General features: G+C 49.2%; 1 protein-coding gene across 1 annotated transcript; it reads left to right on the top strand.

Moving 5' to 3' along the window:
- The first annotated feature begins 58 nt into the window (after nt 1-58).
- Nucleotides 59-20,745, top strand: LOC142794064 (phospholipid-transporting ATPase ABCA3-like). Its single transcript, XM_075885848.1, has 6 exons — nt 59-531; nt 1,739-1,926; nt 10,356-10,487; nt 18,589-18,762; nt 18,920-19,133; nt 20,548-20,745. The coding sequence occupies exons 1-6, from the start codon at nt 148-150 to the stop codon at nt 20,743-20,745; spliced, it is 1,290 nt and encodes a 429-aa protein (XP_075741963.1). The 5' UTR covers nt 59-147.
- Nucleotides 20,746-21,952: the final 1,207 nt, after the last annotated feature.

The following is a 21,952-nucleotide window of genomic DNA, read 5'->3' as shown; positions in this document are numbered from 1 at the left end:
CTTCCGGATCGTATTGGCTCATTTTCGACATTACGGCATTCACGACTCGCAGTGTTGGCGGCTCACCAGGAAGGCAATGAGGAACTGTGGTCCACGATTGGCCCCTTCTCCTGGTCCTGGTACAGCATCGTGGGCGAGCTACTGCTTATGCTAATACTGGGCGCAGTACTGTTCTACATTGCTGTGCGTGGCGTCTCGGGAGATTTCGGCTACGAGAACAAGTTGCACGACCTGCACACGCCAGCGCTGGATGACGACGTGGACGCGGAGAAGAAACTGGTGAACACGGTTTGCCGACAGAAGCGCTTCGGAGAGTACGCGCTGGTGGCGCGCAACCTGCACAAGTTTTTCGACAAGTTCTACGCGGTGCGCGGCATCTACCTGGCCCTGAATCCCGGTGAATGTTTCGGTCTCGTGGGTGTCAACGGCGCTGGCAAGACGACCACCTTCCAGATGCTCGCTGCCCTGATTGAGATGACCGACGGCAACGCGTACATGAAGAAACTGGTTCTATCCAAGGCCCCTCGGGAGGTGAGTCGAAGTTGCTTCAGATCCAGTCGAAACGTTTTCGCACACAAAAGCGAGTCGCCATAGGTGTTCTTAGGGTTCTCCTTTAGAGGGTGTAGACAAGTTTCACAGCAGCACCCCCCCCCCCCCTAACCCCATTGTAGCCCGAGCCAAAAAGCGAGCAAGTTTTTCAATGGATGCGAAAATGGAACTGAAGCAAAGTCCAGTTCGTCACGACGGCGCCCTGCCCGTGGTACCCGGCTTACCAGGGGCAAAAGTGGGACGTGGACAGTTCATAGAATGCAACGTAAAGGGTCGTCAACTGCCACTATTTTCAAACAGCTGCTTGGCTATAAGCGTAAACATTAAACTGTGGCTGCACAGACCTGAAAGAGTATAGGTATGGGGCTGACACAGCACCCTCATTAGATGATTCAGAGCGCGACACCTCCCCCTCCTTAAACTCTTGGGCGCGCGCGCCAATGAAGGCGACAGTCTGATTTTGGCCAACACGGGTGCTATCATAGTGTCATATTATAGGAACTCATCCTGTTCAATCCCTCAAGGCATTGAAAGTTTTGTTGAAGCTTTTTGAGCCAATGCTTAAGCTACGAAGTTTGTGCTAAAATTGATGTATCAGAGCTCAGCAGGGAGACTTCTCAAATGCTGTCGTTTTTAGTCGTAATAGGTTACTTCAACATAAGTATTTTTCTGCGTGTTGGAAAGCAGGAGGTCGAGTGACATTATGAACAAATCTAGATTATCTTCAATAATTACTTTGCAAACTCGTCACAGTATGCATACTTGCAAGCACATGTAATTCTGAAAATACAATAGCATCGATATGGAACTGTTTGATACGCTATGCACAATGCGCTGGTTTCGGACGCTCTGGCTAAATGCCACTGGAAAGGTCGAAATTGTTTCATCCGATATTTATAACGTGAATACTAATTCTGCTTTGTCATTTCGGTGCTAATTCAAAACTTATCTGTGTGTATCGCTCATTGGCACCTGTCGTTATGAAATGAGGCTCATTCGCGTTATACAGTTACCTGTGAGCACTGCCAGCGTCTCTGAAGACTTACGCTCCACATTATTGCTACGACATAGTTTTCGTAACATTCAGTGTGCATGTTTTATCGTCACTAATGGCAAATAAGCTACGCGTTACGAAGCAATGTCGGTACGGTATCGTAAAATCACAATGGATTTACGGTTGTGCGTGCAGTGGCAAGCCCGCATCGGCTACTGCCCTCAAAGCGACGCACTTCTCGGCAAACTGAATGCGTTTGAGACGCTTTTCATGTTCGGCCGGCTACGCGGTATACCGGAAAGATCACTGGGATCGATTGTTTCTCAACTGATCACCATGGTCGACCTGTCGGAGCATGCGTCCAAGCCATGCGAGTACTACAGGTGGGTTTTCTATTGTCCTATACGCGTGGCAAGATAGCTACTCCAAATAACTGCCCTGCTCTTTTAGCAAGCTTATACTCAGATCTGTATCAATAGTCGACGTGTGTGCTCTTCCAATTGTGTATTCCTCAGGTTATCACCCTCTGCGGGTGTGCTGTTGAAACTTCACTACATGCATAATAGAAACTCCTAAATCTAGCCGGAAGGTTTACACAAGTGCAGAGGGGATTTCTAGGCTTCCTGGTGAGTTTTGCGTATACAAACATTAGAACGTGGGCCTAACGGTGAATAGAAAAAATGGCAGATACCACGTACTGCGGGAATCGATGATATGCGAAGCACGAATGAGGAAGGGTGATAGGTCACCTTAAAATCTGCCCAACATTGAGAGGCGGAGGTAAATTATGCCATACACGACTTTCATGTCATGATTATCATCTTTAGACATTTCATTTACCTTCGTAATCCATTAACGTCACCTGATACCAACTTTGGTATATACGGAGCTAGCGAAACGGCCGCGAGCGTGCTATGAGCGTAGCATGTAGTCATCTTTTTACATAAAATTCATATCAAGGTTATCATTATTGAACGTGTGATTTACATCCATCGTCCATTCACGTCACGTGATACCAAATTCGGTATATGTGGAACTACTGAAACAGGCGCGAGAACCCGCCGCGGTGGTCTAGTGGCTAAGGTACTCGGCTGCTGACCCGCAGGTTGCGGGATCGAATCCCGGCTGCGGCGGCTGCATTTCCGATGGAGGCGGGAATGTTTTAGGCACGCGTGCTCAGATATGAGTGCACGTTAAAGAACCCCAGGTGGTCGAAATTTTAGAGCCCTCCACTATGGCGTCTCTCATAATCAAATGGTGGTATTGGGACGTTAATCCCACATATCAATCAATCAATCAATCAATCGATCAATCAGGCGTGAGAACGCTATGAGCGTAGCATGTAGTCATGTTTTACATGAAACGCATATTACGATTGTCAGGTTTGGACGTGTCATTTACCTTCGTCGTCTATTCACTTCCCTTGATACCGAATTTCGTACATGTGGAACTAGCGCAACGGTGGCGAGCGCATCATGAAAGGCCGAATATACTCCGACGCAATGTTGACGAACGGGCAGGCTGGGCGTGGCGACGCCCTCTGGCAAAACGCGAGCACTCTGTAGAGTGACGCCAGGCGCGACCAGCGTCCGTCGTCGGGGCCCGGTGGCAACCAGCACAAAATGCGACATGCTGCATTTCGCACCGACGACGTTTCTTGAACAGCACCACGTCTGCCTCTCTTCTTGACAGAGGGAGTCGGCGTTTGGACGCCGGAGCGAGCGGACGCGCGTCGCATACGCTCCGCCGAACGTGTGCTCTCGTTGACCGGATTACTCCGATATCGTCGCCGGCACTGTGTCGGATCATCAAGCTTTAACTGTCCGGGGAACCACACACCCTTCCCGAGGCTGTAGAGCATCTCCATTTTTCTCTATCGCTTTCAGAAGAACCCATGTGAGCGCTGGGCCGCTGGGTCTAAGCGTCAACCCAGCTCGCCTGTGCGAGTACGGGTGACTTTGCCTGACGACGGGACCCCTTCGACAACAATATGGACGCTAGCACTGCGCCAACTGCTGACGTGACTTCTACTGAATGCGTTCAACCTACATTCAGCCCCAACGACACCCATGTTAACACGGAATCTCTCGACCTCGACGAGCTCACTTCGGCAAACGAAGATGAAGTTGCCGTGCACCATCGCACATCGTCTGCATCGCTGGGACCGGCGAGCGACACCGACGCCAACTGGAAACTGGCGATTTCCCGTCGCCAGCGTCAACGCCAGAAAAAATTCGACAAAGCTCGAGCGGAATTGCTGCAGCCGGCCGGTCCTGCAAGCACTCCGCCCAGCCACGTCAACGCCGGGGCAGCTGCGGCTGTGAGCGCTCCTGCTGCACAGGCAGACGCGGCCGATGTCGCACCAGCGCGAACACCACCACCCGTAACGAAGCCATGCCAGGTTCGAAGGAAGCCGCCGCCGCTTCAAAGCACGGACATAAAGATCATCATGCGCCCGAAAAAGGGCCTGGCCATTCGGAACTTCACTACGCATCAAATCTCCCGAGCCGTAGCAATGGCCGGCAATTCTTGACAACATTGTACTGGTAATCATTTCATTATACGTACTCGCCCCGGTTCGAACATCATTATTGCCAGCACGCCACATGCTGAGACGGCTGAAATTCTTCGTCGGATCACCAGCCTCTGCTTGAGAGGAAGACCTACGAATTCAATACCTATGTGGCTGCCCCTCAGGGCACCTTGCGGGGAGTTATTCATGGGATAGATTGGATTGGATAAACTTTTATTTGGTCCTCTAAAACACAGATCACTGTGTTGCGGGCAGCTCCCACGTGCGGACTGAGATGCCAAGCTCCTCAGCCGCCTCGCTGGCTTGGTGGACAGCCCAGAGCTGATCTGACAAGGATGAGCTGCGGATTGCCGCCTCCCATCTGGCAGAGGTGATGTTCAATATATGAGCAAATTTGGTGCACTGCCAGAGCATGTGTTCTAATGAAGCTTTTTCCCCACAATGTGGACAAAGATTACTTGGGTATAGGTCAGGGTTCATAATGTGTAACATTTTCAAAGTAGGGTACATCCGCGTTTGCAAAAGCCTTAATGTAAGTGCTCGGGGCCGGGTTAGACTTTTGTGAGGTGGAGGGAAAATCCTTCTAGACAGGTACAAATGTTTAGTGAGCTCGTTATATGTTGTAAGAATTTCCCGGTTATCCCCTTCACCGGTAGAACGCATCCCCGGGGAGGCGCGGTTGGAAAGTTCTCGCGCCACTTCGTGTGCTGCTTCATTGAGATTGGGAAGGGAATCGTTGATTTGCCCAAGGTGAGCTGGGAACCAACTCAGAAGATGATGCGTTATGTTCTTGCCTTGCAGTATTCTCAGCGTTTGTTCAGAGACCGTCCCCTTGGCGAACGCCCGTAGTGCTGCCATAGAATCACTGTGGACGACTTCAATGTTATCCATCTTGAGTGCTAAGGCGATGGCCACCTGTTCCGCAATGATTGGGTCTTTCGTCCTGACCGTCGCTGAGTTGACGACATGGCCAGCCCCATCGACCACCACTGCCACAAACGCTTTCCCATTGGCGTAGGAAGCCGCGTCAACAAATACGACCCCTCGTTCCTCGTTTGAGACTTGACGAAGTATAGTCCTGGCCCTCGCTACTCTTCTTCCGACGTTGTGTTCTGGATGCATGTTTCTTGGTATAGGAAACACCGTGATATTCTCCCTGATGTTGTCGGGGATATATTTGTAATTGTGTCTGATTGCCATTGGGTGTTGGCCCAGCTTCTGCAGGATCATTCTCCCCGACCTTGTTGTAGATAACCTTGCAAACTGTGCTCTCTCTTGGGCTTTTGCTATTTCTTCGACTGTGTTGTTAATGCCAAGCTCAAGCAGACGCTCGGTGCTGGTATGTATGGGTAGGCCCAGGACCTTCTTGGTAACTTTCCTGAGGAGCACATTCAGTGTCTCGGACTCTGCTCTTGACCAGTTGTGCATTGCTGCCTTGCACATGAAGTGGCTTAGAACAAACGCATGCATCAACCTGATGAGGTTGTCTTCCTTGATCCCATTTCTTTCGTTGGCCACTCTGTGTATGAGGTGCACCGCACTGTCTGTTTTCCAAGTTAACTTGGCTATAGATTTGCTGTTGGCGCCGGTAGACTCTATCAGCATGCCCAGGACTTTGATGGAGTCGACCCTCTGGATGGCATCCCCTTGATTTGTACGGAGGTGGATGTCTATCTGGTTTAACGGCTTCCATCCCCTGGGCTTCGGTCTCTGGCGTGCAGTCCGATACAGTAAAAGTTCTGACTTACTCGAGGAGCACTTGAGCCCAGAAGGACAAAGGTACTCTTCTACGGTGTCAATCGCCTCTTGCAGGGCGCTCTCAATCTGCCCCTCGCTTCCACCTGTGCACCAGATGGTAATGTCATCTGCGTAGATGCTGTGCTTCAATCCTTCAATGCTCGATAATTTCTTTGACAGTCCAATCATGGCAATGTTGAACAGCATTGGTGAAATCACTGCCCCTTGCGGCGTGCCCCTTGCTTCTAGTTCGATTGCTGCGGTCTCGATATCTGCAATCTTCATCACGGCTTTCCGATCTGTAAGAAAGGACCATACGTAGTCATAGAAGGCTTTCCCCAGACCAAGCTTGGAAATTGCTTCGAGTATGAATGAGTGGTGGATGTTGTCAAACGCTTTTTCTAGATCGAGGCACAGAATGGCTCTCACGTCTCTCGTTTTGTTGTCGATGACCTGGTGTTTGATTAGCTTCAAAGCATCTTGTGTGGATAGCCCTGCCCTGAGTCTAACCATATTGTGTGTATGTATGTCGTTATCTTCCAAGTACTTGTTTATCCTGTGCAGTATGGCATGTTCTGCAACCTTGCCGATACATGATGTCAAGTATATTGGCCTCATGTTGTTTAAGTTAGGGGGCTTTCCTGGCTTAGAAATAAGGATCGTCCTGGCCAGCTTCCACTGCTCTGGCACCTTGCCTTCTTTCCATGTTGCATTGATCATATCCTTCAGGGTTTCAATTGAATCGTCATCAAGGTTACGAAGGGCCTTGTTTAATATACTGTCCGGGCCAGGGGCCGACCTGCCGTGGAGATCATGCAAAGCTCTTCTGATCTCCTTGATGTTAAAGTCGCCCTCAAGACCTGGATTGGGTCTGCCCTGGTACTGTCTACTTGGTAGTGCCGATCCTCTTTTGATTGGGAGGTACTTATGCACGAGCCGCTGCACGACTTGCTGTTCTGTAGTGCGCCCTATCTCTTTATGCAAAATTCGAGCGATAACATGCTTTTGGTTTGTTTGGGTGGTGTTTTCGTTGAGGAGATGCTTTAACATATTCCATGTCTTGCCATTGCGCATCTGACCATCGACGGAGTTGCAGATTTCGTCCCATTGCTGCCTGGATAGTGCACGACAATGTTCCTCGACTGATCTGTTTACCTCAGCTATCTTCTTCCTCAGTATTCGGTTCAGGCGCTGACCCTTCCAACGGTTCAGTAGTGCTTGCTTTGCCTCAAGAAGATGAGCGAGCCGGCTATACATTCTTTCAACCGGAAAATCTGTGGTAATGGTGGTGGAGACGGATTTGATGTCATCTTTAATCTGTTTGACCAACTGCTCCAAGCCTTGTCTGTGGCCATCTTGTTCCCTTTTCATCCTTATCTTCCTGAACTTATCCCTGTCTGTGAAGTGGAATTCTCTCTGCTTTTTACGCTCCACGGAGAAGGTAGGGGCAAGAATGCAGTGGTCACTCCCTAGGTCTACAGCAAGGTTCATCTATTGGGCCTTCTTGATGTTCCTTACAAATGTAAGGTCCGGGGTGGAATCCCTGCAGCAAGATGTACCAAGCCTTGTTGGTAGGCTGAGGTCTGTGATTAGGGTGAGATCAAGTTCACTGGCACTTTGGCAATGCCGATTTCCTTTCCCAGTGTTGTACTTGTAACCCCATGTATGATGAGGGGCGTTGAAATCACCTGCTATGACGAGTGGACATTCCCCGGCGATGTTAACAGCTTTCTTTAGAACCATCTTGAACCCTTGCTTTTGTTCCTTTGGACTGCTGTATATATTAAGTATGAAAATGCTCTGACGGTTGCTGGTACCTGGAACGATCTCTACCATGACCTGTTCCAACCGGCCTGCTTCTATCTTGAAGTCGTGGGTTACGTGCGTTAGTTTGTTGCATACGAAGGTGCAGACTCCCCTCCCTTCAGTATCCCCTATTACAGGCCGGAATCCAGGCAACGTTGCTTGCGGTGAAAGGGTCTCTTGTAATAATATAATATGAGGCTTTTCTTGGCTGCTCCTGATATACTGCTGTAGGGCTGCCTTTTTTTGAAAGTAACCTCTACAGTTCCATTGCCAGATATGAAATGCTTCGCGTAGCACTGCCATCAACGTTATTACATGGGCAGCCAGAGCCTGATGCTGCACCTGTCGACAGGTTTGGTACCACTAGTATTGGTGGCCGAAGGGGTGAGTTTGGTGCATGATGAAGCCTTGCTGTATTGTGCAGATATGCTTCGACCTTTGTAATGCGCAAAGTCATATGCTCTTGCAGTGCCGCCACGCTTGACTGTAGCCTACCCTTCTGCTCGCTAAGATGGGCTACTACTTTGCTGAGCGTGTCAAAGACCTCTTTTATATCTGACATTGTCGTTTGGTTGGCTTCCACGTGTTCTGCCATGACTGCCCTCTTTTTTGTGGTTCTCGAGTCCCCCACGTTTTCAGCCACAGGGACATCAACTGGCTGAGGCATTGGCTGTGAAGACTGCGCGCTGGTTAGCTTAGCGAGAAGAATTTTTATTTCCTCTAACTCAGCTGATAGCCTGTCGTTCGATATTGTAAGTCTCGCGTTTTCTTGCTCTAGCTGTGCAATTCTATCATGCTCTGGCAGCTTACCTGTCATCACCTCTGCCGCGCCATTGCGCACTCGCTCAGCCCAGCTGCCTTTCGATGTAACTGCAGGCGTCCTTCCCGGGTGTAAAGCCGTGATCTCGAACTGAACGCCAGGCAGCTAGCCATTCGTGTGCCGCCCAGGCTGATCCCGACCCTGATGGTGACCTTGAGAACTCGAGCGCCCCCGTGATTGGTAGCGGGCCTCGGGTCTAGAACATCTTCCGGAACGCAACCCCCCCCCCCCCTGGAGTGGGGCCGCCTTTCCTGTTCTTGTGTAGTCTGGATGCTCTGGGTCCCGTAGGGTGGAATAAGCTGCTTGTCGTTGATGTCTGGACTCGATGTGATTGATGCGTCCCGGGCTTCTGCGGCTGCTCGCGATCTTTCCCAACGTCTGCGTCTGACGACGTATGTCACTAAGAACCTGTTCTTGCACTCTTTGTCTGCCGTGGGTTGGTGACCATCGCACAGCCTGCATCTTGGATTGGACTGGTGCAGGCTATCTGGGTTCTTGATCTCGCAGCCTCTGCATATGGTTTCAGCAGGGTTCGGACGGACGTCAGACCGATGTCCCAGCTTTCCACAGACATAACAAGCATCGATGTTTTTGCGGTAAAGGGAGCACTGAAAAAGTGAAGGTCCATATCTCACGAATCTGGGCACCTTGTGTCCTTCGAACGCTATGATGATTGTCCCGGTGTCCTTGATTCTCTTGGTCTGTAGCACGAGCGGGGTTTTGACGTTCACAATCTTTCGGGTCAAAATGTCCTGAGTATCGCTTACGGGGATCCCGCGAACCACTCCTTTACAAGTATCGTGGGGTGCCGTGGCGTACGCGCTAACCTCGAAAACTTTGCCTCCAATGTCAATTTGCTTGACCTTGAGGTATCTTGAATCTTGGTCCGGAGTGCTTTCCACTATAATGTTCTGCTGCAAGTTGGAACAGATGATGTCCTGCATGGCCTCCTCCTCTTCGATGCCGGCCGCCAGTACTATCGCGTCTGCCACGGCTCCAGTGCCAATTCTCGAGATATTTAATCCTCCACGTGGTCATAGCACAATTCTGCTGAAGTCCTTGGGTAGTGGTGGCATGCGTCCAGCTCGCACATCTATATGCTTGGTATCATACCTACTACGACTGGCTCGAGCGTCTCCCGCAATGCCAGCCTTGGTCGAACCCTTGGCCGCAGGAACGCTAACCACGGCTTGCTTATTCCTTGAGCGTCTCGTTTTGGTTTTTTTCCAACCCATGTCTTCCGTGCAATCCTCTGGAGAGATGTCCTCTCCATCCACTTGGTATTCCATTCTCAGTTGCAGGTCCTGGAACGTGCACAGCGTTGAGTCACGTTGGCGCCGGGTCGGCGCATCGGCGACAATCGCCTCCTTGGTTGTTAGGCTTAAATCCCCCGGTGGCGTTGCCGTTTAAAAATGCCCCAAAAACGGTTTAAAAGTCCACTCACCAACACAAAGGTGGTATCTGCTGATTTCTTGAGAACTTAGGCATACGATGGGACTGAAAACTCGGCGACTAATTCATGAATACCACAGGAAAGCATTCTTGAAAGCAGGAGCCGATCTTCGCGCGTCCGAACTGGTCGGCACCTAGAGCGTCCAGATCCTATTCATGGTATAGACCCTGGCACAACTCCGGAAGAACTCACCGCCAACCTACGCGTGCGCACGAATGCTTGGTGCTACCAAATCGGCCGTGATCACTTTTGAGGGCCCCCTTCTGCCCCGATATGTACTGTATTACGGTGGGGAGGTGGCCTGCCACCCGTACAAGCCGACGCGACAAGCCTGCCAAGTCTGCTTACAACCGGGGCACCACTCAGACGTATGCCCCACGCCAAACACTCCCGTGTGTCGGCAGTGTAGTATCCTCGACCCCGTTGACGGTCATTCCTGTGCTCCCAATTGTCACTTATGTAGAGATGCCCACTTAACGGGCGCCGAAGAGTGTTCTCAGAGACTGAAGGCCCTGCGTCCACGGCCACCTCCTCAACCAGCAGCACCAGCCAGGGGCCGCAACCCTCATGGTAACCCACCCACTCCCAAACGCAGGTGGTTCAGCAAGGAAAACGAGACCTCATGCAGCCACTCCCGCTCACTCTCGAGGTCACAGTCCTTCCCGCCCCTCCCTTCTGTGGAACCTGGCCAACAGCAGCAGTGACAGCAGCAGCAGCGACAGCATCCGAAGAACCAGATGACCAAGGGGCAGCAGCAGCAGCAGCAACCCGCCCGTCAACAGTCGCAGCACGTCTCCAGCAAACATAATGAGAAGCCCAATCCTACTCCATCAGCCGGTGCGGACAATAAGGTGAGCTGGTCAGCAAATGTAGATCCTCCCATCGCTCCACTCAATACACTCTCCACCGCATACGAATACCTTCTCGCGGAAAACATAAAACTCAAACAGGAGCTGATTGCCGTCGGGGCACGTCAAGCCAAGGACAGTTCTCAACTTCATGCCCTAATGGCGCGTCTTGGATCGCCGCCCGACTCCCGCGAAAAAAACCACCAACCTCCATCAAGAGACAGAAAATCCCTAAAACAGCGCTATCAATTCCTGCTGCGTCGGGCACCACAGTCACACGCGAAGAGTTACGTGAAATGCTCTCAACGCTCGCGCAGAAGCTATCGCAACAATTCAGTGCTGTATTCACGAGTTCGGAGAACGCCTCGACTGTCTCGAGACACGCTTCGAGGTGCAAATTGCTGAAACAGGCGAAAACATACGCAGGGAGAGGGCCACTCATAGCTCGCACGCCACGACCGATCGAGGTTACCGTAGACTAGGATTGGAATCACATGCATCCGAAATCCTCGCTACTCCCGCATTGACACCCAGCGCCCTCAACCTCACTCCTACATCGGCGTCGCAAGCCGAGATTCCGATACCCACGTCTTTCCACTCAACGAATTAACCATGGGCAGCACAGCCCCACTCATTGGCGAACATTTAGAAGTCTGGCAATGGAACTGCCGCGGCTTCCGCAGAAAGCGGAGCCTCCTCCAACAGTACATTAACACAAACCTTGCTCGGCCAGATGTCATAGCGTTTCAGGAGCCTGGAACGCTACCCATATTTTCGGGTTATGAGTCCTATAATAGGCAAACAAAGGGCAAAGCGGCCATCCTGATTGACAAAGCGCTAACCGCAGTTGGCTTAGACAACATCCCAGACACCAACATAGAACATGTGATTGCGGAGCTAGTTGTCAGGCAAAAAAAGAAAGGAGAAAAGCGAAGTATCATCATTGTCAACGTATATAGCGCCCCAAAGCAAAAAAAAAACCACTGATTTCAATGCCCTCGTTCCAGGTGCCTGCAAATTGGCCCAGGGAAAAGAACTCTTACTGCTCGGCGACTTCAACGCTCTCGACGAACGCTCGGGTTACAACCGTTCGGATGTGAAAAGCAAACAGCTTGCGGCTGCGACAGAAAAATTTCAGCTTGAACTGCTTACGGATCCCGCGTTCCCTACCCGGATTGGCAACAGTGTGTGCAGGGACACTTGCCCCGATCTCACCTTCACCCGTGGCCGTGCAAACTATAACTGGGACAACCTGCAGGAATCCTTGGGCAGCGACCACTTCATTCTCCGCACAAAAGTTACAGAGAGCGCATCGCGTCGATCTATTGGAGAAGCACGCATCACAAACTGGGACGCCTTTCGTCGTGAGAGCGAACATTCACTCGACAGCCTCACAAGCTTCACCGACTGGTGCACCCAACTTAAAAAAAATCGAGAGCGTTGGACCACCACCATTAACAGAACACCTGCATTGCCGGAAGTGGACGGCCATCTGCTACATCTGTGGGAAGCCCGAAGGAGCCTCATCCGCAGATGGAGGACGCAAAAACATAACCGACGCCTCAAGCTAAGGATCGCCGCACTCACCACTCAGGCAGAGCAGTACGCTACAGAACTGGCGCGACTCCATTGGGCCCAGTTTAGCGACTCTCTTCGAGGCTCATTGGGCACGGCCCGCACGTGGCACATTTTGCGTGCTTTGATGGACCCCATTTGAACAAAAAATGAGGCGAATAAGTCAGTCATGCGCCTCATACATGCCTTTGAGGGTACAGACGATGAACTGCTAGATCAAGTCCGGCGAAAATGCTTTGGCGATTTCTACCCACCCGCATCTCAGGCTGCGTACCGTGGGCGTGCAAATGACACTCTCGACCGACCAATAACGGTGGACGAAGTTAACGCAGCTATTTGCAGCAGCAATCGCAACACAGCTGCTGGGGCAGACGGAATCGCGTGCTCCCTTATCAGGAACCTCAACGACAGCGCCGCACAAGAAAGCACGGCGTTTTTCAATGATCATTGGCAACGTGGCACGCTTCCTCCTGAATGGAAGCACGCGGAGGTCATAATGATACCGAAGCCAGGCAAAAAATTTCAGATCTAAAACCTCCGACCAATATCTCTCACTTCCTGCCTTGGTAAACTCTTCGAGCGCGTCATCACTAATCGCGTGCAAGATTACTTCGAGGACAATGACCTTTTGTCGCACTCAATGTACGGGTTCCGGGCACATCTTTCAACGCAGGATGTACTGTTACAATTAGAAGAAGTCATTGATAACGCCCCCCAGCAAGGAGAAAACATTATTTTGGCTTTAGACATTAAGGGCGCATTTGATAACGTTAGCCACCAGGCCATACTTAAGGGCCTCGAGGCTCTTCATTGTGGGCAGCGCGTCTAGAGTTATGTTGACACCTTCTTGTCGGACCGCACTGCCACAGTCGGTCTCGGCTCCATCCGATCACATGTTATCAGGATTCCGAAGAAGGGCACCCCGCAGGGCTCAGTGATTTCCCCGCTACTCTTTAATGTAGCTATGGTTGGCCTGGCACATGAACTCCACCGCATCGATGGCATCCATCACGCAATCTATGTGGACGATGTCACCGTCTGGGGCACGCGGGGGTCCCTTGGAGAAAAACAATATAACCTGCAGCAGGCAGCCACATGCGTCGAACAATACGCGCAGGCACGAGGCCCTGCCTGTGCAACTGAAAAATCTGAGCTTCTACGGATTTATCGACGCAAGCTCCCACCATCGGCGCAGAACAGCCAAGGCTCCCGCCTCCAGGTCGTCCTTGCTGGCCAACAAATCCCAGAGAAATCCACCATTCGAATATTAGGCATGTGGGTACAGTCGAACCGCCATGTGAATCACACACTTTCCCTTCTCCGCACCACTACACTGCAAGTGGCCCGAATGATATCTCGGGTAGCTACTCGGCGCCATGGCATGCGCGAAGAGGACACCTTGAAACTCATACTTAGCCTCGTGGTCAGTAGGGTGACATACAGTTTGCCCTACCAACGCCTCACCAAAAGCGAACAGGGCCAAGTAGACGCAATGCTCCGCAAGGCCTACAAAGCGGCACTCAAGATACCACCGGGTACTCCTTTTAGCAAGCTCCTCGCATTGGGCCTACACAACACCTTTGAAGAACTTTGTGAAGCGCAACTCGCCACACAACTGCGACGGCTCACGCAAACACCTACAGGCCGTGACCTGCTCCTATGCCTTGGCTGCATCAGCCAGTTTCACGACGCAGCTCGTCGCAAGCCCATTCCGGACCAACTTCGTGCCACTTATAAGGTCGCTCCCATCCCCCGCAATATGGATCCCTGACTACATCAGGGCCGGCGGGAAGCCAGAGTGGAAGCTTTCGAGCGAAATTTTGCACACAAGAACACTACGTACTATGTTGACGCCACCAACTGCGACCATGCAAACAATAAGGATGTAGTCACAGTCGTGGACCACACACTCACAATACGTACTAGCGCTTCCGTGCGGTGCCACAACATCACCGATGCTGAAGAAACTGTCATCGCACTCGCTCTCGCCCTCGGCTACAGACAACGAAGGTCGCTGACAGTTCTAACGGACTCTCAAGCAGCTTGCTGCAACTAGCAACTACCTACAGGGGCGCATCAGCCAACCCGCTCTCAACGTCATCATGAGCGTTACAGACACTGGCGAGCATACCATTACACATCCACTCAGAATGTGGCATCGGATTATATGGACTCCGGGCCACATGGGACTGGAGGGGAATCAGGCAGCGGATAGGGTAGCTCGAGAGTATGCGAGCCGAGCACCTTCCAACTCTGCCTCTGAGGAACTCGTTGCGGTCCCTTGCGACTATTCGGCCATCCTAAACCATTACAGAGGACTTAGGAAAGCTTATTAGCTACCACACCGAACACTAAATAAAGAGTAATCGGTCAGCTGGAGGCAAATTCAAACCAGCCCGTTTCCGGATTTGCACATCCTGAGTAAAATGCACCCCTCGGCATACTCTCCTCTCTGTCCATGGTGTTCAGCTAAAGCCACTCTGTACCAGGTCACGTGGGAGTGTCAGGCCATTACAGCCTTACAACCAGTACAAAATCCTACAGCGGAGTGATGGGAGGAGCTGCTGGCCAGCGAGAACCTGGAAGATCAGTTGAGTCTGATCAACCGGGCCCGCAGAGCGGCTGCTGCAAGTGGAGCCCTAGACTAAGGGCCCCCCCACCGCAAGCCAAGCATCTCCGACTACTCGGAGTTTCTCCGCAGATAATATTCTGTAAATAAATAAATAAATACGTTTTCACCGCCACCACCACCTTCTTCACAGAAGGACGCTGTGTGCGCTCAAACGCGCATGCGTCGAAGCAACGCAGCGCGGCGCGCGCCTGCAAGTATAAGGCATGCAGATAGATCCACAATGAAGGTCAGTGGGCAGATCCACTCATCTCTACTAGGGGGATATCGGCGCCTGGCGTGGAATCGCCAGCGTGACGTGATAAAACGAACGCCGGCTCGCACGCGCACCGGCTCACGTCGAAGTGTATTGGCATCTTGAGTGTGGCGTGTATTAATGTTATTACATGAAACGCATCTCACGATTATCACGTTTGCACCAGTCACATGCCTTCGTCATCCATTCCAATCAGGTAATACCAAATTTTGGTATATGTGAAGGTAGCGAAATGACCGCGAGCGCATCATGAGTGTGGGGCGTAGTCATGTTGGTATATGACACGCATGTCATCATCCTCATGTTTGTACGTGTCATTTTCCCATGTTGTCCGTTCGCGTCACGTAATAACGAATGTGGTAGATGTGAAGCTAGCAAAACGGCCGCGAGTGCATCATGAGCGTGGCATGTAGTCCTTTCAAAAATTGATTTGCTGCACAAACTTGAAGGGAAAACAAGGGAGACGGGAAAGAGCGCAGACTACTAACTGTTTACTACCAACTGTTTAGGGCAGACTACCAACTCTTTAGGGCAGACGGGGCGTTGCCTCAACAAACGCTTGCGTGAGCACAGTCTGGCCGTAAAAGGAAAAAATGGTGGTCATTTAGATTTCCACTGTAGGACATGCGGTTGCACCCCCCGGTTTGAGAGTGCGTCAGTCATGGCTAAGGCACGTGAAAAGACCGAAAGAGAGATTATCGAAGCGTACTTTATCAGGCAATTTAATGACAAGTGTATAAGCATGCCTTCATTGTCACTTTCGGACAGGGAAATGGTCTTCCTACATGGTCATGTGTAATGTTGTAAGTAACGCCTTGCATTGTGTTCTCTTCCATTTCTCTTCTTTTCTTTTGCTCATGAGTGTTCCTGTTTTATTTTCCATGTGACGCTACGTAATGTTTTGTACGGTTTTATGACTCACTCGGCGTACTGCTTCTTCGTGTTTGCTCACTTGGGGCTGCTTTGAGTGACTATAAAATTGTAATTTTCTTGTTTTTTTTCGGTCTAAGCACTATTTTAAATGTTTTTTAAACAAACGTAGCCAGAGTACGTTTTCATTATTTACACCTTTGATCTTGGTAAATAAAGATACAAAATATAATAAAATATAAGTTCTAGATTAAATAAGAGCGCACAACTTGGGAATACGCAGTTTAGATTGTGGTGGGTATCACTTGTATTTTGCCATTTTTCGCATTTGTCATTGTGGTGGCAGTCACACTTGAATTGATTTGTTTTGGGACGGCTTTTTTTTTTTTTGCGGCATCTTTGGTTTTGTGCGCATCGTGAAGCGCAGCGTAGCATGTGTATATATTGGCTTCAAGAAACGACAATAAACAGTTGGTAGTCTACGCTCTTTCCTGTCTCCCTTGTTTTCCTTCAGGTTTGTGCATCAAATCAATTTTTCAAGTATGAACCAACTAGTCTGCAAAAAAGTATTGCTTTATGTCGACACCTTTTACATGACACACATCTCATGATTATCATGTTTGCACCAGTCATATACCTTCGTCATCCATTGCCATCCCCTAATACCAAATGTGGTATATGCAAAGCTATCAAAACGGCTGCTAGCACATCACGAGTGTGGCTTGTAGTCATGTTACATGACACGCATGTCATGATTTTGATGTTAGTGTCTGTCCCTTGTGTTCGCCATGCAGTCATGTGATACTGTACCAGTTTTGAAACATATCACGTGAATGAAACCGCCACAAGAGCAGCGAAACCATGACACGTAAATCATATTTATGACATACATATCATGATTTTCATGAAATGAATAGTCAGTTATGTTCGCAATACAGTCATGTTATATCATTCCAAGATTGGCATCGATACCACTATCCAAACGGCCAGGAGAGCTAAAAGTCGTAGGCGGCCAGATAGATAGATAGATAGATAGATAGATAGATAGATAGATAGATAGATAGATAGATAGATAGATAGATAGATAGATAGATAGATAGATAGATAGATAGATAGATAGATAGATAGATAGATAGATAGATACGCTCAAAGTCGCCGAAGTTCGCCAAGAAATGCTTCGCATTGAAAACAGAGCTTTGCAGAACTACAGTAGCTGGCGTTTATTTCTGATTGCCTTCTTTTCTTTTTGACTTATTGTTCGAACATCAACATTTGCCACGGCGATCTGATTTCGATGAGCGTGAAATGGTAGAGGCCCGTGTACTGGGCGACATCAGTGCATGTTATAGAACACCAGATGGTCGAAATTTATGGAGCCCTCTACTACGGTGCTCCTCATAATGATATCATGGTTTTGGGACATGAAAACGAATCTAATAATATTGTTATCATACTATTTATGTCGTTTGTACTATTACTACTGCTACCGAAATTTTAGGTTAAATTTTTCTAATAACTTTGAGCACTATCCTAACCACTCCATGAACTGGCGCACAAAGACACCGCTCGAAAGCTTCAATAAATTGGTATGCAGTATTGTAATGTAATATCACTTAGTGAATGGCACGAAGGAGGAAGGACATAGAGAACAGGGCAAGCGATTACACGTCCTGTTACCTTTATATTTAGTCTTAGTGCTTTTCCTTAAGCGCAACTAAATTAGAATGGCGTACGAATTGGTGCAACTTTAAGCTTTTCTGAATGAATACAGCCACACAACAATAGAAGGGGAGTGTGTAGGGCTTGGTTTTCGTTTGCTAGATATAACATTAATTTGAAATAACGGAGAAGGAAGCCAAGGAAAGTATACGGGATGTTATTTGGTGCAAATAGGACGCAAATGTGAAGAAAGTAAAGTGGACGAAGAGATAACTCGTGCCGGCCGAGACCGAATGAGCAGCCTTCGAATAACGCGTCTGATGCTGTACCAACTGAACTACACAGGCGGACACCCGAGCAATATATCGGGATTGAAATCTGGTGCTGTTAGCGCCACTCGTGATCATGACGGCAAGTGTGCAACACACTTTTTTTTCTGCCAAATGGCGTCGCGAAAATTGTGTTCGTCTTACGAGCATGCAGCCGAGCAACAACTCTCGCATTCGGTCTACGAGAACGAGTCGATTTCTTTAAATAAACGAAAGGGAAACTTTAAGGCCTGGTTTTTCTTTTTTAAATAGTAACTAGGAATTTAAAAAGTTAGCGAAAGTATAGGATAATATTTATTACCACGGTAATGTGAAAATAATGGACGAATAAGTAACTTGCGCCTGGCAAAAACCAAAACTGTGAGCTTCGAATAACGTATTCGGTGCTCTCCTAAATTAAAACCTCCTTGGGTTTACTGTCTGTTAGTTTTAAGTAATCTTATAACCCCAGAAGGTATTCAAGACCTCGCTATAGTGCCTTGGGCACACAGAATATCCCTCAACCACCTAAGTTTTCAACTGATTTGCAGCGGAGGCAACAAACGCAAGCTGTCAATCGCTGTGGCCGTGGTTGGCTACCCTCCCATCGTGCTCTTGGACGAGCCTTTCGCGGGCGTCGATGTCGTCTCGCGCAACCACATTCGTCAGGCCCTGGTCAAGTTGAAGAACTGCACCAAGATAGCCTTCATCCTAACATCACATAAGTGAGTGGTGCACTCGGGCTCATGCACAAGCTTGATTCTGAGCTATCCTGTGAAACAGTGTTTTTACCCTGAAATTGAGCTTCATATCAACACTGATCATGGCGAATATAGTGAATATGCCTAAAATCTTGTGTTTTCATTCTATCTGACGACGTAGCATGGAGGAGTGCGAGGTGTCGTGCGACCGCATCGGCATCATGGTGAAGGGTCAGATGACCTGTCTAGGCCCGCTGCACCACCTGAGGCAGAAGTTCGGCGGTGGTCTGACTCTGAAGTTCAGGTTGTCCGATGACTCGCCCGTTGACAGCGAGCAACTGGACAAGGCTGTACTTGCAGCATTTCCGGGAGCGAAACGCTTGGACACCCAAGACGTAAGTGTTGGGAATGATACAAGATACAAGAAAATACCAGTACCAGGACATACGCGTCCTGGTACCAGGTACCAGGGGCGCGTATGGTAGCACTATAAGGAAAGAAACAAATTGCTGTGTCCTCTTTCTGGCGAGTTCTCTTTGTCATATGTATAACTTTATTTAAAGATGCACTTTAATTCTCTTTTGAAAATTGTTTATATCCTCTTCGATGAGTCGTAAGAGATGTGACACAAAGAAGCAATGAATGTAATAGCAGCAGCTTTGAATGTGATAGGAAATAAGTCTAGCAGGTATGCTTTATCATGCGTATGCGTTCTGGCCTAAATCAGCAAAACATCGGCATCCGGGAGCGTGGCCGCTGCAGCGTAAGTAGATACCTTTGTTCTTTCCATGAATTCAAAGCGAACTTTGCGATGAGTACATGTACAAAAGTATGGCCAACCCCGCCGCGGTGGTCTAGTGGCTAAGGTACTCGGCTGCTGACCCGCAGGGCGCGGGTTCGAATCCCGGCTGCGGCGGCTGCATTTCCGATGGAGGCGGAAATGTTGTAGGCCCGTGTGCTCAGATTTGGGTGCACGTTAAAGAACCCCAGGTGGTCTAAATTTCTGGAGCCCTCCACTACGGCGTCTCTCATAATCATATAGTGGTTTTGGGACGTTAAACCCCACATATCAATCAATCAAAAGTATGGCCGCCTGTTGATCCCGGTCAAAATAGTGCGCGCGTGACCATGGGCGAGCCGCCCGGTCCGTGGCAGTACGCAGTTCCTGCGGGACCACGCTGTATCTCTGCTCAAGCGCCGAATTTTTTTTCGGGAGGAGGAAAGGGGAGGGGCACCTCCTTGATTTCGGGAGGGGCAACCCCCTGAAATGATCATTTCTCGGTCCTAATGCCATCGAAAAAAAAAAAAAAAACTCGCGGGAAGGGAGGTACGTTCTCGGCGTGCCACCCCTGGCTACACCCCTGTATCCCTTCCGAAGCGCCTCCATGCGCCTTTCGCGCTGTGCAAACTGCCAGGGTTAGCACTACGCTGGAGCGGCGTTCGTCGGCAATCTGTAGCGCGCATTATTTCGCACGTCGAACAAACGATGTGCGGGGCAATTTCGCCGGCTTGCATCTTATACTGAACCTCACCTCTTGGTGCTGCCGATGGAACAAATGTGTTCTTGCTGCCATCGGCAGTGCCCTTGCGACCTCACTAAAGGGCAGACTGACTAAAAAAAAACAAACTAAAAGGCAGACTGCACTAAAAGGCAGACTGACTGCACTAAAAGGCAGACTGACTAAAAGGCAGACTGCCTTTTAGTGCGACCGCACTAAAAGGCAGATTGAATGATCGGTAACACAGTGGTGGCGCTTTTGGTGGCGACATAAGTGATGAACATTACAGCTGCTTCTCATTTTCCCACAGCGCCTGCAGAAGGTGGCCGAGTACCGTCTGCAGCAGCGTCTGGCCTGGAGCGTGCTCTTCCAGAAGGTGACTGCACTGCGAAGTGCGTTTTCCTTCGAACACGTTATCGCCGCCGACGCCAACCTGGAGCAGCTCTTGGTTACCTTTGCGCGCAAAGCGCGAGCCGAAGCCCTGCTCGAGCCGAAGGACGAGGACTGAGCTGGGCGGGGCTCTCAACGTGGCCGGCCCGCAAATATTTTTGGAGAAATTGAACGTTTGCGCGTTGAACCCCGTTTTGGAGTATTGCATGAAAAATATTTATCTGAACGTACAGGCTTACATCACCACGTAAAGACACCAGTCATTCACCGACGCACAACTTAATACTATTCTCGAAGAAGGTTACAGATTGCCAACTAAAACACAATGATGTAACACAGCAAGAGAGCCGCATTAGTGAGATATGGGGCTCCATTTTGTTTTTGGCATGGCTTAAGACCATAATCATTATATCTCATTTTGTAAGCTTAATATGGTTATAGGCTACGTATATATTATTCGTCTATAGTGTGGAGCGCTCGAAATATTCGTATGTGAAATAATTCATCTGTTATGTGGCTCTCCAACCCAAAGTTTTGTGTGTTTGCATTTTAAATAAGTTAAATAATATGGTAATAATAAGTTTAAATAATATGGTCTAAACTATATAAAACTTCCAGATTACGCATAACTATGGTATTGCGATTTGCAAGACATCCTTTCTTCTTCAGACTTTTCGTGTTCTCAAGATGCTTATGCGGAGAAAAAATGAAATCATTTCCGAAGCCTTCTATATCAGCATACCACAATGGTGCCGCATCTCTTAACCACAATGACTAGTTTACCTTTTATTAACGGAAGTTCAGTGGAAACATCCGAAGTGCTGATATTAGTTTTCTTGATTGCCTGAACATTTCTTGGTCAAACTGTATTTAACACGGGCACTCGGTGGTCCTCTGAACAGAAAAACTTAACAGGTGTGTGCCTCGTCCACTAGAAACGTGACCTGGGATGAATAAACCGACAAATAAATAAAATGAGTATAAAAATAAGTTAGCCTAATTCACTTCCGGACGTGCTAGTGATTTAAAAGAGCGTACGTCAAAATCAAAAGGAATTTTCTTTACCCATATATAGCTTTCATGAAAAGCGCCGTCCATCATTTCTGAACCACGTGCTACGGAGCTTCAGTGGCTATCCAACTTCACGTAGTTGAATGCATTGTTTTCAAAAGTTTTGCTGCATCCTTTTTTTATCTCTTCATTGCATGGTTTTTTATTCGTGCTTACTGTCAGTCCCACTGGACGCTCTAGAATATTGCTCTTCTGTGGACCCTTCCACAGTCCACCCGGAACTATACCTCTCAATCGGAACTTTTTTGCGCGTG

The sequence above is a fragment of the Rhipicephalus microplus genome, chromosome 2 (assembly GCF_043290135.1).
Source record: "Rhipicephalus microplus isolate Deutch F79 chromosome 2, USDA_Rmic, whole genome shotgun sequence".
Classification (NCBI taxonomy): Eukaryota; Metazoa; Arthropoda; class Arachnida; order Ixodida; family Ixodidae; genus Rhipicephalus; species Rhipicephalus microplus.
Note: the sequence above shows the minus strand (reverse complement) of the source record. Positions and strands in the feature narration are given on the sequence as shown.

What these genes read in the sequence shown, in the direction of transcription:
- LOC142794064 (XM_075885848.1), top strand. Translation starts at nt 148, where the DNA reads ATGCTAATACTGGGCGCAGTACTGTTCTACATTGCTGTGCGTGGCGTC. An exon ending in TATCCAAGGCCCCTCGGGAG is followed by an intron (nt 532 to 1,738) that starts GTGAGTCGAAGT and finishes TTGTGCGTGCAG; the next exon opens with TGGCAAGCCCGCATCGGCTA. An exon ending in AACGCTTGGACACCCAAGAC is followed by an intron (nt 19,134 to 20,547) that starts GTAAGTGTTGGG and finishes ATTTTCCCACAG; the next exon opens with CGCCTGCAGAAGGTGGCCGA.